At 46.1% G+C, this 18976-nt stretch overlaps 1 protein-coding gene across 1 annotated transcript in view; it reads right to left on the bottom strand.

Moving 5' to 3' along the window:
* The window catches only part of LOC120910469 (complexin-4-like), a 91455-nt gene that overhangs the window by 11228 nt on the left and 61251 nt on the right, over positions 1–18976 (bottom strand). Inside the window, exon 2 of the mRNA XM_040322229.1 lies at positions 13868–13955. Within this exon, the coding sequence (XP_040178163.1) occupies positions 13868–13955 (88 nt within the window). The remainder of the gene's footprint in view (positions 1–13867; positions 13956–18976) is intronic.

Below are 18976 nucleotides of genomic sequence, written 5' to 3'. Positions count from 1 at the left end.
GCAGCCGAGTGAGGATCAGGGGGGCCCGGCAGGAACGTTGTTCCCGTTAGCAGCTGTGGCTGCTTACACACACACACTGCTCCAGGCACGCTCTGCCAATGAGAGCACACTGCCGAGGGATCTCCTAGAGACTTCACAGCTCTGACACAGCCGAAGGGAGACCGGAGATGCAGAAGATTTCATTTCCTGCCTGTGCCGTGCCGATTTCTGAAGATGAGGTCAGGTAGGTGGAGAAGCATGGCTTTCTATGTGGAGGAAGGAGGGGGTGAGAATTCCTGCCTGGAGCAGTTTATTTTAGTGGGAAGGTTAAGGAAAGGGGGTGGGTTTGCTTTTGGAGAAGGACCCCCCTCCCCCCTGTAAGTTTCTTGTAGGGAAGTTTACAGGGGGTGGTTGGCAGGGATTTGGTTCTGGGTGGGAAGTTTGTTAAATGAAGGGAGATATTATTTAGCATTAGATATGAGGGAGATATTTTTGCCTTGAGGTTTGATCAGAGACAGGGGGGTTAATATTGTGGGGATATATGAGGGAGGGTGGTGTTTTTCAGTGGGGAGTTTTGTTTGTGGGGGTTCTTAAGCAGTAGAGGGGGGGATTTTTTCCTTTAGTTCACACTAATGTGGCTCTGCAAGGTGTATTTTGTGTGGGCATGGCAGCCCATTTATACTGTGTGGGCTGCTGTGCCTCCTTAAATACAAAGAAAAGGTCAAAAGGACCCTCCACCATTTCTGGAGTCGCAGCCCGCACAGGAATCGCAAATGCAGAGCAGTTCCCACATCGCATGTCTCCTGTCGGCAGTTTACACTGCCCCATATGAACTGCTGGGAGTGCCAATTAAAACTTAATGGCACCCCCAAATCAGTTCGCATATCGCAGTGCGATCTGCAAATTCGGACAGGAATTGAATCACATGGGTGTGAACACCCAGGGCTCAAGTCCTGCGGGAACGCATGGGAACAACGTTCCTTTACTTTTTCCACAGCAGGAATGCCGTTCTCATTGTCAAGGTGCACCGACCTCCCCTACCTTGGTCCTCCTATTCCTCCTCCTCCAGCGGCCGCTGTTACAAAGTCCCAGCTCTAGTGATGGGTGAACACTGATTCATTGGCAAATTGAATCAGTGTGATGTAAATTATAGGAGCCGGGACTTTGTTACAGCGGCCACTGGAGGAGGAGGAGGTGGACTGAGGGAGGGGAGGACGGGATGGCGCTGGGATATTCAAATCCCAGATTCAGACACATGCCAGGCTTCATTGCTAGACACAGATCAGGCTGCATTGCTGCACACTGATTAGGCTGCATTTGATGGACACTGGCAAGGCTGCATTTCATGGGCGCTGATCGGGCTGCATTTGATGGACACTGGTAAGGTTGCATTTGATGGGCACTGGCAAGGTTGCATTTGATGGGCACTGGCAAGGCTGTATTGATGGGCACTGATCAAGCTGCATTTGATGAGCACTGGCAAGGCTGCATTGATGGGCACTGATCAAGCTGCATTTGATGAGCACTGGCAAGGCTGCATTGATGGGCACTGATCAAGCTGCATTTGATGGGCACTGGTAAGGCGGTAAGGCTGCATTACTGGGCACTGATCAGGCTGCATTTGATGGGCACTGATCACGCTGAATTGTATGGGCACTGGTAAGGCTGCAATAATGAGCACTGATCATGCTGCATTTGATGGGCACTGGCAAGGCTGCATTGATGGGCACTAATCAGGCTGCATTTGATGGGCACTGAGGAGTGAGTGGCCCAGGGCAGGCAGCCTGAGGAGAGGGGCCACAAGCCGGCATACTCAGCAATCCCAAACTTACTCTTCTGCACAGATTAACACATGTGTGCATACGCATTGGGGCAGCAGGGGTCCCACACATTGGAGCCTGAATAGAAATATAGTGCAGAAGGAGTCCCAGTTGTTGCAACTTGTTTTAGAAATTCCCTGCGAGGGAACCATTATCACACAGTGTGGTGTGTTTTATTGTTAGTATAGCATACAGATTAAATTATTTTGTTGTTACATCTGTGCTATATTTATTTGTTTAATGCATGTGAATGTTAGATGTGTCCTCAACTCATAAACTGGCGCTTCACAATAAATATTGCAGTTTATTCATTCAAAAAGTACTACATAAAACATACATTATGCTGTGTGTATGTATATATATAGTAATCTCATGTTGTGAAGGGACATTTCTAAACACGTGCCACTACTATAGACACCCAGCAGGTACCATATTTAAAGGATTTTTTTTTTTCACTTTAAGCATCATTAAAATCGCTGCTCAAGAAAAAACTACAGTTTTTAAAACGTTTTTTTTCCATTGATACATGTTCCCTGGGGCAAGACCCGGGTTCTCAAAGACGTTTTCCAACAATAACTTGAATATTGGGCTTTAAAATTAGCACTTTTTTTAATTCGAACGTTCGAGCACGTTCGCTGCATGGGGCACAGGTCACGGTGCATGGGGCACAGGTCACGGTGCATGGGGCACAGGTCACGGTGCATGGGGCACAGGTCACGCTGCATGGGGCACAGGTCACGCTGCATGGGGCACAGGTCACGCTGCATTGACACTAGGGCGGCTCTGGGGGGCCCCATACAACATTTTGCTATGGGGCCCTGTGATTTCTAGTTACGCCCCTGCCCTTGTAACGTGGATCTAGGAGGGTTGCCAGCCAGTAATAATCCCTCTCCTTGATAGCACGAATACAAGAATCCTTCCATGGGCTTTGCAGGATCAGGGAGGCCATGCAGCATAGGTTTGCTGAGGCATTCAGTGCGGAGTCCTCTGGGTCACTGAGGATGACCTCCTCACAGCCACGTACAAGTCCATGGGTTTCTTGGGACTGTAATTGATCCCTTGAAGACTGCTGCTGATGCTGAGTGCTATGCTCCACCTCCATGCTGACACAATCCTCCTCCTCCTTTTCCTGTGTGATAGACGGGCAAGCAGGAACACTGTCTGAATAAAGGGGGCCTTGAGAGGTAAGGAAGTCCTCCTCTTCCTCCCTCTGTTCTACCTCAAGTGCCCTGTCCATTATTCCATGCAGCATGTGTTCCAACAGGTGGATAAGAGGGACTGTCACTGATGCATGCACTGTCACTGCTCACCATCCACGTGGCCTCCTCAAATGGTGACAGAACAGTGCATGCATCCCTGATCATGAAAAAAAACAAGCTCCCCTGACCCTGTCCTGGTGCCATATTGGCACAGATACTCATTGATGGCCCTCTGCTGCGTGTGCAGCCGCTGCAGCATGGCCAACGTAGAGTTTCACCTGGTGGGCCTGTCACAGATTAGGCGGTTCTTGGGCAGGTTGTATTGCTTTTGGAGGTCAGCCAGCCGAGCACTGGCATTATGTCAGTCGGAAATGCACACAGATTTTCCTGGCCTGCTTCAGGACATCCTGTAAGCCCGGGTACCTGCCCAAGAACCGCTGCACCACCAAGTTAAAAGGGTTGTAAAGGATTTTTTTTTTTTCATAATAAGCATCCTTTACCTGCAAACACTCCTCTTTTCACTTCCTCGTTGTTCGTTTTTGCTCAGAAGTTGCTCTATTTCTTCTCTGTTCTGTTCACTTCCTGCTTGTCTGATTATTACTCACCACAGTGAAGGGAGGCTTTACTGCGGTGGTCAGTGACATGCTCGCCCCCTCCTGGGAACTACATCTGTGTGGCAGGACTCTCTACGTGTTAGAGACTTCAAGGAGGTGTGAATTACTGGGCGTGCCGCAATGCATACTGGGGAATTTAGTTCTTACATGAACGAGCGCCGCAAACCAGGAAGTGAATGAGAGAACAGAAATTAGAACGCCGGAGGTGATATAGATGAAGGAATTTAATAGGTATTTACATGTTTAACAGAATCATTACACTATTCTGTCTGTCTACCTTGCAGACATTAATTTTAGCCAAAAAATATTTTTCCTTTACAACTCCTTTAAGGACATGAGCAAAACAGGGCACATGGGTCAGTTGTCCCTGTTGGAGGGCGGAGAGATGGTTGGTGCCATTGTCGCAAACCACCATTCCTGGCTTAAGCTGGAGTGGCGTCAAACACCTCTGAGCCTGCCCCTGCAGAGCTGACAGAACCTCTGCCCCAGTGTGGCTCCTGTCCCCCAAGCACACCAGCTCAAGCACCACATGGCATATTTTTGCCTGCTTACCTGCGTAGCCCCTTGAACGCCTACGGAGCACCGCTGGTTCCGAGGACAAATCAGCACAGGAAGTGGCCACGGAGGAAGAAGACGAGGAGGGGGTGGAGGAGAGAGATGCGTCACAATCACCAGTAGTAGCATTTTGGAGGCGTGGTGGCGGAACAACCTTTAACACTACTGTACCTTGTCCTGCATCCTTCCCAGCTGCCAGCAGAGTCACCCAATGCACCGTAAAAGATAGGTAACGTCCCTGTCCATGCCTGCTGGACCATGAGTCAGCAGTAATATGCACCTTACCGCTGACCGCCCTGTCCGCCCTGTCCAGTGAGGCATGGACATTGCCCTCCACATGCCGGTAGAGAGACGGAAGGGGGCAGAGTCTACCAACTGAAAAGGCAGCAGTTGAAGTGCTAGCAATTTAGCCAAGCTAGCATTCAACCTCTGGGCATGTGGATGGCTGGGAGCGAACTTCTTTTGGCGCTGCAGCTGCTGGGGCAGGGAAATTTGCCTGCTACAATCTGACGTTGGTGTACCGATAACAGATTGCCAGCAAGTACTTTATTAATTTTACACCTTAATTCGTATCAGTGCAGGCTTCAGAGAGGACTGAAGGTATAGTGGGGTTGGAGATCCCAGCTGATGAGGAGCAAGGAGAGGTCCGCTTTGTTCTTTTGAGTGGGTCTTTTAGGTATGCTTGCCAATGAACTGCATGGCAGGTCGACATATGTCTGGTCAAGCACAGGGATGGACTGGCCATTGGGACTACAGGGAGTTTCCCGGTGGGCCGATGGCTCAGTGGGCCGGCTTCAGTGACAGCAGACTGCCGCCCCCCTCCTCTCCTCTGTCTCGCCCTTCCCGCAGCGCTCACCTGGGGAGAACAGAGAAGCAGGGGGAGGACCAGAGGAGCAGGGGGAACGACAGATGAGCATGGGGAAGGAGACAGACAGCTGACTCAACAGCTATGGCCTGGGGGTTTCTCACTTCTGCCTAATCTTGTCCATAATAATGTCTAGCTTCCCCACTGGTACTGCCTATAAAAGTACCAGTAGCAGCCGTTCTACTCTAATAAAGTAGAACGGCTAGTGGCTAGTAAAGGGGGAGAGGGGGGGGTGCGGGAGTTGTCCCGCCGCCATGGGAGAGACCTGTCAAAGTAGGCCTGTCTGGATGAAGTCCAGGGCCAAATTTTTGTCCCAGTCCAGCCCTGGTCAAGCATGTGGTGCCCAAGTGGGTGATGTTTTGGCCACGCGAGATGCGCTTGCGACATATGTTGCAAATAGCAGCGGTGCGATCTGATGCACTCATCTCAAAAAAGGCCCACATCAAAGAACTTTTGGAATAACACGGAGAGACAGCAGCGCCCTGCACATGCAGAGCTCTGCGGTGCAATGCAGTTGGTGTGCTGCCCTTAAGCTGGCCCCTGTAGGGCATCCTGCCTCGTTGGAGATGTGCCTCCTCCTCTCTCCAATCAGGCACCCATGTGGAGTCAGTGACCTCATCATCCCCTCCCTCCTCATCACTTGAGCAAACCTGTCAGTATGCTGCAGCTGGGGGAACATGACTGCCAGATTGCTTTACTTCTTGGGCACCCCCTCTCTCTGGGCTCACGTTACTGCCTTCCTCTAGCTGTGTACCATCATCGGAGCCTTCAAAAATCTGCGCATCCTCCTGCAGCATGTACCCAACATTGTGGTCAAACAGTTCAGGGGACTCCTCAGGAGGACATGGTGGGGCTAGGGAAGGAGTGACTGATGCCATTGAGCAGAGGGAAGAGGCCACGTTTGCAGCTGCTTTGCCGGACAAAGTACCCTGAGCCTGGGTAAGAGAGGATGAGGAGGATGAGGACAGCTTGGTCATCCACTCTTCCAGGTCTTCGGCATGTTGCGGCTTAAACACAGCCAGCTGCCGAAAAAAAGGACGAGCGTGTCCCATGGCCACGTGCTGATGAGGATGCACAGCGTCCACGACCAGCAGCACTGTTGCCTCTAGACTCAGAGCCTGCTTGCCCTCTTTTATCGGCTCGTGACTCTCTGCCTCTCCTTGTTGTCCTTCCAAACATACTAATGGCCTGCAGGGAGATGTAGCTGCACAAATACTGACAATACTTGCTGATCACTGCCTGTGGTATTAACCTGAGAACACCTGCAATTGTATTCACGTAGCTTTAGGTGCACACTGTGCAGAGGACACAGTACACCACGTGAAAATACTTGCAGATCCCTGCCTGTGGTATTAATATGAGAACAACAGCAATTGTATTCACGTAGCTTTAGGTGCACACTCTGCAGAGGACACAGTACACCAAGTAAGAATACTTGCTGATCAACCACTGCCTGTGGTAATAATATGAGAACAACAGAAATTGTATTCGCGTAGCTTTAGGTGCACAATCTGCAGAGGACACAGTACACCAAGTGAGAATACTTGCTGATCAGCCACTGCATGTGGTAATAATATGAGAACAACAGAAATTGTATTCCCATAGCTTTAGGCGCACACTGTGCAGAGGACACAGTACACCAAGTGAAAATACTTGCAGATCCCTGCCTGTGGTAGTAATATGAGAACACCAGCAAATGTATTCATGTAGCTTTACGTGCACACTGTGCAGAGGACACAGTACACCAAGTGAGAATACTTGCTGATAAGCCACTGCCTGTGGTAATAATATGAGAACAACAGAAATTGTATTCATGTAGCCTTAGGTGCACACTCTGCAGAGGATACAGTACACCAAGTGAGAATACTTCAGCTAGCACAATCACCTGCCTGCCTGTCAGTATCTTAGGAAGAGCGGATCTACCTAAACTCAATACAGTGTATAAATATTGTAAGGGGTTAGCTCGGTAGCGGGGTGTGTGACCCCTTGGATGGGTTCACTACACACTGAATTTATACAGACAGGCAGTCGAAGACGGTTGAAAACAAAGATTTTGGTTTATTCTTCCATCTTGCTGGAAACAAGTGCAAGCATCCAAACAGCATAAACAAAATCAAACATAAAATAAACCCTGGCCACTTGGGTCATCTACCTTCCACACAGGAACCTATCTATGGAGTCTAGCACAGCCTACTGCTGGGTTGACACTGCTGGTCATACAGCAGGAAAACAATAGTCTTTTGATTTTTATCACACAGAAAAATCAATACTCTCCTCACCTTCTCAGAAGACTTTCAGTACGCTGCTCTCCTTCCTCACAAAGCCTCAGGAAGCAGCAATTCAGTGGTAATCCTCTGGATTACTTATAGAGGCCTTAATTGCCTCATTCTGAAGTTCTCCAACAGCCTTTAGCCTTTTCTGGCTACTGTTGCAGCCGACGCCTAATAACAATTAGTGTATTGTCTAAACAAGGCAGACATGTATGTCCCGTCTGTGACAACACCCACAGATTTACCGGACTTCCTGTCACAATATATATGCACAACACCTGGGATGCATATATATCCTCTACACACTGTAACTCTAACTGACTAGCATGCCTGCTCTATCTAACTTAGAAAAAATTACACTCTCTCTCTCTGTCTCTCTCTGTCTACTCTTAACCACCGCAACACACTACACAAGGCCGACTTCCAGGCGGCCTTATATAGTGTGGGGCGTGTACTAAACCCTCTGAGCCATAATTGGCCAAAGCCAAGCCACGCTGTGATTGGCCAAGCATGCGGGTCATAGTGCATGCTTGGCCAATCATCAGCCAGTGAATAATGGGCCATGACACGCCACTCAAATTTGGCGTAAACGGCCCATAACGTTCATATTTCAACGAACGGTCGAACATACGATGTTCGAGTCGAACATGAGTTTGACTCGGACATGAAGCTCATCCCTAATTGTCTGTTTTTAAATCAATATTTGCCTAGGGAGTCCACATGGCAAAATTTAGGCCAGTTTAACCAACAATTTTGCTTTGAAAAAAATGTGGTGAATTTCATCTGTCATCCCTAGTTAATGTCCCTTTGATTCAGGTAGCCAGGGGCTTAACCACCTGTTTTTACTGCCCCCTAAAGCCTACAATATAGCTGGAGAGGGCTGTTCACATACAAGGCAGCTGCTTAAGTGACGGCAGCTGCTTAAGTGCACTCTGAAAAGAAACCCACCATGGATCGTTGTTTAGAGGCTAAACAAATGAGAGATGCGCTAATCTGCGTATTATTAGTCTTTCCAGGTTTGGACAAACAAATTCAATTTAGAGCCGGTTCACACTGGGGAAACACGACTTTACGTGCGACTTTGGGAGGCAACTTGAACACGACTTGAGTATGAATCACAACGCGACTTATAACACAACTTGAAGTCGCCTCCAGGAAGGGGAACTCAATGCCAAATTTTAAATAGAAAACCGGCATGGGTTCCCCCTCCAAGAGCATACCAGGCCCTTAGGTCTGGTATGAATTTTAAGGGAAACCCCCTACACTGAAAAAAACGGCGTGGGGTCCCCCAAATCCATACCAGACCCTTATCCGAGCACGCAGACCGGCCGGTCAGGAAAGGGGTGGGGATGAGTGAGCGGCCCCCCCCTCCTGAGCCGTACCAGGTGGCATGCTCTCAACATGGGGGGGTGGGTGCTTTGGGCAAGGGGGCGCCCTGCGGCCCCCCCACCCCAAAGCACCTTGCCCCCATGTTGATGGGGACAAGGGCCTCTTTCCGACAACCCTGCCGTTGGTTGTCAGGGTCTGCGGGCAGGGGGCTTATCGGAATCTGGGAGCCCCTTTAATAAGGGGGCCCCCAGATCCTGGCCCCCACCCTATGTGAATGAGCACCCCTACCCATTCACCTGGTGGAAGAAAAATGTCAATAAAAAAACACTACACAGGTTTTTAAAGTCGTTTATTAGGCAGCTCCGGGGGTCTTCTTCCAAAATCGGGGGTCTTCTTCAGACTTCTCCCTTCTGCCGGGCACCACTGCTCTCTTCTTTCAGCTCTTTTACCAGCGGGGGCCCGGTCTTCTCCCTTCTTCCAACTTCGGGGGGGGGTCTTCTCCGCTCTCTTCTCCCGGTCTCCGGTTCTTTTTTCCTTCTGCCGGGCACCACCGCTGTCTTCTTTCAGCTCTTTCACCAGCGGGGGCCCGGTCTTCTGCATCGCCTTCTTCTCTTCTTCGATGTTGACTCGACGCTCCCTCCCGCTGTAATGCCAGGTGTGCGGTGAGCGGCGATTTTATATAGGCCTCTTATGACGTCACAGTCCCAGCATGCTCCAGGTGGTGACAGGGTAATTATGTCGGAGACTGGGAGAAGAGAGCGGAGGAGTTGGAAGACCCCCCGAAGGGAGAAGACCGAGCCCCCGCTGGTAAAAGAGCTGAAAGAAGACATCGGTGGTGCCTGGCAGAAGGGAGAAGTCTGAAGAAGACCCCCGAAGTCGGAAGAAGACCCCCGGAGCTGCCTAATAAACTACTTTAAAAACCTGTGTAGTGTTTTTTTATTGACATTTTTCTTCCACCAGGTGAATGGGTAGGGGTACGATGTACCCCATACTCATTCACATAGGGTGGGGAGCAAGGATCTGGGGGCCCCCTTATTAAAGGGGGCTCCCAGATTCCGATAAGCCCCCCGCCCGCAGACCCTGACAACCAACGGCCAGGGTTGTCGGCAAGAGGCCCTTGTCCCCATCAACATGGGGGCAAGGTGCTTTGGGGTCGGGGGGCCGCAGGGCGCCCCCTGCCCCAAAGCACCCACCCCCCATGTTGAGGGCATGCCGTCTGGTATGGCTCAGGAGGGGGGGCGCTTGCTCGTCCCCACCCCTTTCCTGATCGGCCGGTCTGCGTGCTCGGATAAGGGTCTAGTATGGATTTGGGGGGACCCCACGCCGTTTTTTCGGCGTAGGGGGTTTCCCTTGAAATCCATACCATACCTAATGGCCTGGTGTGCTCTTGGAGGGGGAACCCACGCCGTTTTTTTATTTTAAATTTGGCGTGGAGTTCCCCTGTGGGAGGGAGGTGCTTGCCTTAGAACAGGTTCACACTGGGGCGACTTCCTGTAAAGTTGCCTCACTGTGAACAGGGATCCGACTTGGAGGCGACTTCCATTGAAATCAATGGGTACAATTCGCCTACAATTTGGATTGAAGTAGTACAGGAACCTTTTTTCAAATTGGAGCGACCGCAGTAGTGTACATAGTTAGTCAGGTTGAAAAAAGACACAAGTCCATCCAGTCCAACCACAAAAATAAAATAAAAATAAAAAATAAACAAACAAGAAAATAAAAAAATAAAAAACACAGTACAATCCCATACACCCAACTCCATACCCACAGTTGATCCAGAGGAAGGCAAAAAACCCCAGCAGAGCATGATCCAATTTGCTACAGCAGGGGAAAAAATTCCTTCCTGATTCCCCGAAAGGCAATCGGATTTACCCTGAATCAACTTTACCTACAAATCTTAGTACTCAGTTATATTCTGTACATTTAGGAAAGTATCCAGACCTTTCTTAAAGCAATCTACTGAGCTGGCCAGAACCACCTCTGGAGGGAGTCTGTTCCACATTTTCCTCTTACTGTGAAGAAACCTTTCCGTATTTGGAGATTAAATCTCTTTTCCTCTAGACGTAAAGAGTGCCCCCTTGTCCTCAATGATGACCGTAAAGTGAATAACTCAACACCAAGTTCACTATATGGACCCCTTATATATTTGTACATGTTGATTATATCTCCCCTTATTCTCGTCTTCTCAAGAGTGAATGAATTTAGTTATTCTAATCTTTCCTCATAGCTGAGCTCCTCAATGCCTCTTATCAGTTTGGTTGCCCTTCTCTGCACTTTCTCCAGTTCCCTGATATCCTTTTTGAGAACTGGTGCCGAAAATTGGACTGCATATTCCAGATGAGGCCTTACTAATGATTTACGAATTTTCGTATTTTCGAATTTTCGTATTTCCGTTCCCCCCCGTATTTTCGTATTTACGAATTTCGGAAATTCGGATTTTCGGAAATTCGGAAATACGATTTTTTTTTGGCTTTTTCAATTTTCGAAATTTCGAATTTTTCAATTTTTCAAATTTCGAATTTTTCAATTTCCGAATTTTTCAATTTCCGAATTTTTCAATTTCCGAATTTCGAATTTTCGTATTTCCGAAGTTTCGTATTTACGAAAATTCGAAATTGAAAAAATCGAAATTTCGAAAATTGAAAAAATCAATTTTCGAAATTTCGATTTTCGAATTTTTCAATTTTCAAATTTTTCAAATTTCGAATTTTCGTATTTCCGAAATTCGTAAATACGAAAATTCGAAATTTGAAACCATTTTCAATTTTTGAACTTCGATTTTTTAAATTTTCGAAATTCGAAAAATTCCAAATCTGAAAAATTCAAAATTCGAAAATGGAAAAATTCGAAAATTGAAAAATTCGAAAATTCGAAAATTGAAAAATCCGAAAATTTTCGATTTTCGAATTTTTCGAAATTTGGTATTTCCGAATTTTCGTATTTTCGTATTTACGAATTTTCGTATTTCGAAATTTCGAAAATTGAAAAATAAAAAAATAGAAAAATTCGAAATTTTTTCGTTTCATTCGTTTTTTCCGTTTTTTGCTTTTTCGGAAATCCGAAAATTTACAGAATTTCCGAAACAATAAAAAAAACGAATGAAACAAAAACGGAAAAAAATAATTTTTCGAATTTCCCGATTTTACGAATTTACGGAAAAATAAAAAAACGAAAGTAACATAAACGAAAAAAAGGAATTTTTTGGCAGTGCACATGTCTAACATTAACCACGACTCTCTGAATTCTGTCTTTCAGCCAGTTTTCTATCCATTTATAAACTGATATATGCAGTGTAGACCTTACCTTACACATGAGCCGTGTGTGCGGAACTGTATCGAACGCTTTTGCAAAATCCAAGTAAACCACGTCCACAGCCACGCCTCTGTCCAAGGTTTTACTTACCTCTTCATAAAAGGAAATCAGGTTTGTCTGACAACTTCTGTCTTTCATGAATCCATGCTGTCTGTTGCTTAGTTTTTTCCCCAGCAAGAACTCATCTATGTGGTCTTTTATTAAACGTTCCAGTATCTTCCCAACTATAGAAGTTAGACTAACAGGTCGAAATCGAAATTTCGAAAATTGAAAAATTCGAAAAACGAAATTTAAAATTTTTTCAAATTTCGAATTTTTCAATCTTCGAATATTCGCAGTTTTCACTTTTCCAATTTTTCAATTTCTCAATTTCCGAATTTGGAAAATTGAAAAATTCGAAATTCGAAAAAAATCGAAAATTTCCGAATTTTCGAATTTTCGTATTTCTGAATTTTCGTATTTACGAATTTCGAAAATTCGAAATTGAAAAATTCGAAAATTGAAAAATTTCGAATTTTTCAATTTTCGAATTTTTAATTTTTCGAAATTTCGAATTTTTCAATTTTCGAAATTTGGTATTTCTGAATTTTCGTATTTGCGAATATTTTCGTATTTCCGAATTTTCGCATTTCGAAATTTCTTAAATGTTCGAAATGTTGCTTAAATAGTTTTTTCCCAGCAAGAACTCATCCATGTGATCTTTTATTAAACGTTCCAGTATCTTCCCAACTATAGAAGTTAGACTAACAGGTCTATAGTTACTTGGTAAAGACTTTGTTCCCTTTTTAAATATAGGCACCACATTGGCTCTACGCCAATCCAGTGGTACTATTCCTGTCATTAATGAGTCCCTAAAAACTAGATACAATGGCTTTGAAATTACAGAGCTCAATTCTTTTAGGATCCGTGGGTGGATGCCATCTGGTCCAGGTGCTTTATCCACCTTTATTCTGTCTAAATATTTCTGGACCTTTTGAGCCATTGTGGATTTAGGGCTGTGTCACTACCACCCCCATTTTGGACATGAGCTCCCCCATGCTCAATGGTATACACAGAGCTGAAGAAAGCATTTAATAAATTAGCCTTCTCTTTGTCCCCAGTCACCCAATCTAGATTATTTAGTAAAGGGCCTACATGCTCAGACTTGACCTTTTTACTATTAATATATTTGAAGAATTTTTTGGGGTTTGTCCTACTATCTTTTGCAATCTGTCGTTCGTTTTGAATTTTTGCATCTTTGATTTCCTTTTTACATATCCTGTTATATTCTTTGTAACATTTAACCAACACTAGTGTTCCTTCATTTTTATATTTTTTAAAAGCTATTTTCTTATTGTTTATAGCTTTTTTAACTTTGACCGAGAGCCACATAGGTTTTATCTTTAGCCTTTTAAACGTATTGCCCATGGGAACATACTTTGTAGTGAGTTCATAAATGGTCTTATTGAAGAATTCCCATTTCTGTTCTGTGTTCATCAATGCCAATATTCCCTCCCAGTCCAAGACCTGGAGAGCAGCCCTCATCCTTGGAAAATTTGCTCTCTTGAAATTAAGTGTTTTTATCTTTCCTGTATGTATTTCTTGCTTACAGCTAACATCAAATGAAATCATGTTATGATCACTGCTACCCAGGTGTTCCTTTATCTGAACATTAGTAATAAGCTCTGCATGCTCTACATTAAGACGGCTCCATTTACTTACATTCATTTCTTCATGCAGTGCGACTTGAGGCGACTAGGGGCGACCTGGGGTGACCTGAAGTCGGATCCCAGGTCGCCCCAGTGTGAACCGCCTCTTAGAGATCTGAACAGGTCTGTGATTAGAAATGGCAGAAATATTTATTCAGACCAGAACTTTCTTTAAGTCATGTTTTGTTGAATGTAAGCACACAGCTTGAACACAGATGCTAGAAACCAATTTTTACCTGTGGCAGTCTGTACTTGTCTCTCATATGCATTCTGACTGTTGCCCTCTCTGCTTTCTTCTGTGCAAAGACATGGTCCCGTTCTATCCTGTATAAACACATATCAGTACTTTTCTTAAACAAGATATGGGAAGAAGCATAGGCAAATTTGCTTATGAGTTTGGACAAAAACTTTATAAAAGTGGAGGTTTTATGTTCGGATCATGTGTCATTTATAGTTGTCAAGGTTTTATACTGCACCTCTTTCAAGACTTCTCTTGTCCCAGCCATCAGGGCAAAAATAGGATTTTTATAACAGCTTACCTGTAAAATCCTTTTTTTGGAGTACATCACGGGACACAGAGCACCATAGTGATTACTCCACCTATAGGTGAATGGACACTGGTACAGAAAGTCCCCGTCCCTATATAACCAATCCCATACAGGGAGCACCTCAGATTTTGTAGCAAAGCAATATATATTGTGACAGGAAGTCAGGTAAATCTGTGGGTGTTGTCACAGACGGGACATACATTTCTGCCTTGTTTAGACAATACACCAATTGTTATTAGGCGTCGGCTGAAAAGTAGCCAGAAATTGTCTAAGGGTGTTGGAAGACTTCAGCTGTTCAGAATGAGACAATTAAGGCCTCTATATGTAGTCCAGACGATTACCACTGAATTGCTGCATCATCCTGAGGTTTTGTGAGTAAGGAGAGCGGTACTGAAAGTCTTCTGAGGAGGTGAGGAGAGGATTGATTTTTTTGTGTGATAAAAATCAAAAGACTATTGTTTTTCTGCTGTATGACCAGCAGTGTCTGCCCAGCACTAGGCTGTGCCAGACTTCATAGATAGGTTCCTGTGTGGTGAAGATAGACGCCCCAAGTGGCCAGGGTTTATTTTATGTTTGATTTTGTTTATGCTGTTTGGATGCTTGCACTTGTTTCCAGCAAGATGGAAGAATAAACCAAAAATCTTTGTTTTCAACCGTCTTCGACTGCCTGTCTGTAATAATTCAGTGTGTAGTGAACCCATCCAAGGGGTCACACACCCTGCTACCGAGCTAACCCCTTACAATATATACCAATAAGAGGGGCGGGACCTTTGTGTTCCGTGATGTACTCCAGGAAAATGATTTTACAGGTAAGCTGTTAAAAAAATCCTATTTTCTTTATCGTACATCACGAGACACAGAGCACCATAGTAATTAATATGTGGGATGTCCCAAAGCAATCCCATCTGAGGGGAGGGATACACAAATCAAAGCAGATGCGAGGACCTATACTGCTGACTGCAGCACACTGCGTCCAAAGTCGGCATCCTCTTGCCATCTTATATGCACCTGATAGAATCTAGTGAATGTATGCACTGACAACCAAGTTGCAACCTTGCACAGAAGCCTGGTGATGCACTGCCCAAGATGCACTGATTGCCCTAGAGTGTGCTTTAACTTGAAAAGGTGATATCTTCCTTTTCAGACCAAATATAACAATAACAACCTGACAAATCCACTTTGAAAATTGTCGATTTTTACGCTGCCCGCCCTTTTCTGGGGCCATCTGACAGCACAAACAAAACATCAGTTTTCCGTATCTGAGCTGTCGCCTTCAGATAGGCTTTAACTGCCCTCACTACCTTCAAGAGTAACAATTTTTCTTCCGCAGAACAAGGTTCTGGAAAAAAGGAAGGCAGGGCAATATCTTGATTCAGATGGAAACCTGACATTACCTTAGACAGAAAGGTTGGGTGAGGACACAACACTACCGTATCCTTTTGTACAACTAGAGGGAACTGGAACTGGAGAACGTGCAGAGAAGGGCAACCAAACTGATAAGAGGCATGGAGGAGCTCAGCTATGAGGAAAGATTAGAGGAACTGAATTTATTCACTCTTGAGAAGAGGAGATTAAGGGGGGATATGATCAACATGTACAAATATATAAGGGGTCCATATAGTGAACTTGGTGTTGAGTTATTCACTTTAAGGTCAACACAAAGGACAAGGGGGCACTCTTTACATATAGAGGAAAAGAGATTTCCCCTCCAAATACAGAAAGGTTTCTTCACGGTAAGAGCTGTGAAATTGTGGAATAGACTCCCTGCAGAGGTGGTTCTGGCCAGCTCAGTAGATTGCTTTAAGAAAGGCCTGGATTCTTTCCTAAATGTACATAATATAACTGGTGTAACGGTCACCACCGTTTACGATATTCCCATTCCATTGCCCCACGACAGCTTATCCGACAGTCCACAATCCAGCAGACACGATCCATCCCATTTCCCAGAATGACCGAGACACAAGCTCTAGCTCTGGTTTCAAAATGTATGAACCCTTTTAATGGTATCGTAGCTTTCTTATATACAGTACAAACATGTTAATCACAGGGACAAAGAAACAATCCACCCACACATCACACAATGGGGCTTCATTACACATTCAGATGGGCTAATTACTAATCATCCCCCAGAGGTCCCGTCTCCGCATTAGAGGGGTTAATTACTACAGTTTGACAAGTTCCCCCCACCTGTTACACAAAACATATTCCTTTACTAAACATAATTGACATGCTAATTCCCTACCCCTGAAAGGAGACATCTGACCCTTCAGACTTAGTTAGCATCACACAATGGAATGTCGTTCAGGAGTCCACACAATTAACACCTCAAAAGCATGTGTCCCCCATTGAACGAAAACACTCCACTGACCTGGTGGGGTCAGAATAACCACTTGTAATATCTCAAGATATCCTGCAATATGAATTATCAGTTATCAATCACCCTATACCCAAAAGGTGCACAGGGTGACCCAAGAGTCATTAGTGATGCTGGCACAGGAGTACCCCTCATTCTTCAAAAGTCTCTGGGTGTCACGGGTCATTCCGTTACATCTCTCCCCTTTCGGTGGGAAACTGACACAGGAGGGAACCCCAAACGGTTTGACTCCGAAGTTAGTCAGTAGTTCCAGTCCTCCAATGCTGGTATCCATACCGTACCCCAAATAAATTGCTCCAAACAGAGCATTACTCACCCAGCCAACCTCTGCCTCTCTCAGAGAACCTGCCTGCCGCTGGGGAGAGGCCTGGACTGGCAAAGCCGACATCCTCCTGTCTCAGTGCCGCACCATTTTCTGGGGTTGTGTCAGTGAAGACTGAAGTCCCATCCACTACCACAGGAACTCCCTCTTCCGTTAGTTGAGAGCAGAGGCTTGTGGCACTCTGCTCTGTTGCCAGCTCTTCTACTGGGTTGCTGTGAGTGGAGACCACAGTCCCATCCACTACCACAGGAACTCACTCTTCCGTTAGTTGAGAGCAGAGGCTTGTGGCACTCTGCTCTGTTGCCAGCTCTTCTGCTGGGTTGCTGTGAGTGGAGACCACAGTCCCATCCACCGATGTCAGCTCAAGCTGTAGTTGTGTGCAGAGGCCAGTAGCATCCTGCCCTGCTGCCAGTGATTTGGCTGAGAGTAAAAGCTTAACCACCTCAGCTTGTTGCTTGAAAGAGGGGCCAACTGCCCCGGCTCCCTGGAACTCCACACCATCCGCTTCGGCTTTAGGGATGGCAATCTCCATATTTTCCACTGCCAATTCATCAGCTAGGATTTCAGAGCTGTCATCTGAAATTTCCTCATAGTCCCAGGCAACGGGAGCCCCACCCTGCTGCTGAGCAGAGTCTAGAAGCTGTCTGTAGGCGATCTACAGCTCCCATTCCTGAATAGCTAGAAACTCCAAATCTTCCTGCAACCAGTGGCCTTCCGAGACATTCAATTTTTCCTCTCTGTGCTCCATTATGTCCTCCAAGCACCACTCCCGGTCATCCCCGAAGTCAGGATCACTGGACATCCTCCAATACAATAGTCCCAGGCCATCATAGTCAAAGCCTTCCATGGGGCTGTCATCCGCTGACCATGGGCAATCTTGAGCTACATACCACCGGAGGGCTCTGTAGCTCTCGTCCAACCGCATCTCTGCCCAGATCAGCCTGCTTAACTCGGCTGTCCACTTCTGCTTCGGTTGTTCCCCCAATAACGGCATTCGTGCATCATACTGCGGCCAGTACCTTACATGGATGGAGGGGAGGACCTTCCCCTGGTGTTGCTGCTCAAGAGCTAGCGCTTCCTTCTAGAGTTGGCAATGAATCGCATCCGACCATCCCAGCAGGGCCTCCTCTGATACTGGTCCTCTGTGCTGTATCCGCATATCTTGTAACCTCCTTCGGAATTCCTGTTCCATGGAGACTGGTATCTGTACCTCTCCTCTCTCTTCAGTTGGTGCTGCTGTGACTTCTGCTGCTGCAGCACCTCTTTGATGTAGCCAAGTGGTATCCACAGCCGCGATAACCAGGTCTATGGTCTCCGGTGGAGGATTAGGACCATACTGTGCCAGTCCACATTTAACAGCCCGATCAAAACTTTCTTCCTCAGGTGTCCTGTCTGTTACGCTGGGCCTTTCAGCTCTATCCATTTTGACAAGTTCTGCAATAATGTCCCTTTTCTTACAGTTGCTGGCCGGTCTCCCCCGGCTCTCCAGTAAGTTAATGAGGGAAGAGAGCTTCAGACGTTCATACTGTGTCTCCATTGTCCTGTGTCCTTGTAGCTGTTCCTCTGGCGATGGAAACATCCCACTGCTGCCACCTCTGTAACGGTCACCACCGTTTACGATATTCCCGTTCCATCAGCCACGACAGCTTATCTAACACTCCAACCATCCAACAGACACGATCTATCCCATTTCCCAGAATAACCGAGACACAAGCACTAGCTCTGGTTTCAAAATGTATAAACCCTTTTAATGGTATTTTTGCTTTCTTATATACAGTACAAGCATGTTAAAGTTAATCACAGGGACAAAGAAACACTCCACCCACACATCACACAATGGGGCTTCATTGCACATTCAGATGGACTAATTACTAATCATCCCCCAGACGTCCCGTCTCCGCATTAGAGGGGTTAATTACTACAGCTTGACAAGTTCCCCTCACCTGTTACACAAAACACATTCCTTTACTAAACATAATTGACATGCCAATTCCCTACCCCTGAAAGGAGACATCTGACCCTTCAGACAATTGAATGTCTTTCAGGAGTCTACGCAATTAACACTTCAAAAGCATGTGTTCCCCCATTGAATGAAAACACT

Source organism: Rana temporaria, chromosome 1 (assembly GCF_905171775.1).
Source record: "Rana temporaria chromosome 1, aRanTem1.1, whole genome shotgun sequence".
Taxonomy (NCBI): Eukaryota; Metazoa; Chordata; class Amphibia; order Anura; family Ranidae; genus Rana; species Rana temporaria.
The sequence above is the reverse complement of the archived record's forward strand: the minus strand, read 5'-3'. Positions and strand labels throughout refer to the sequence as shown.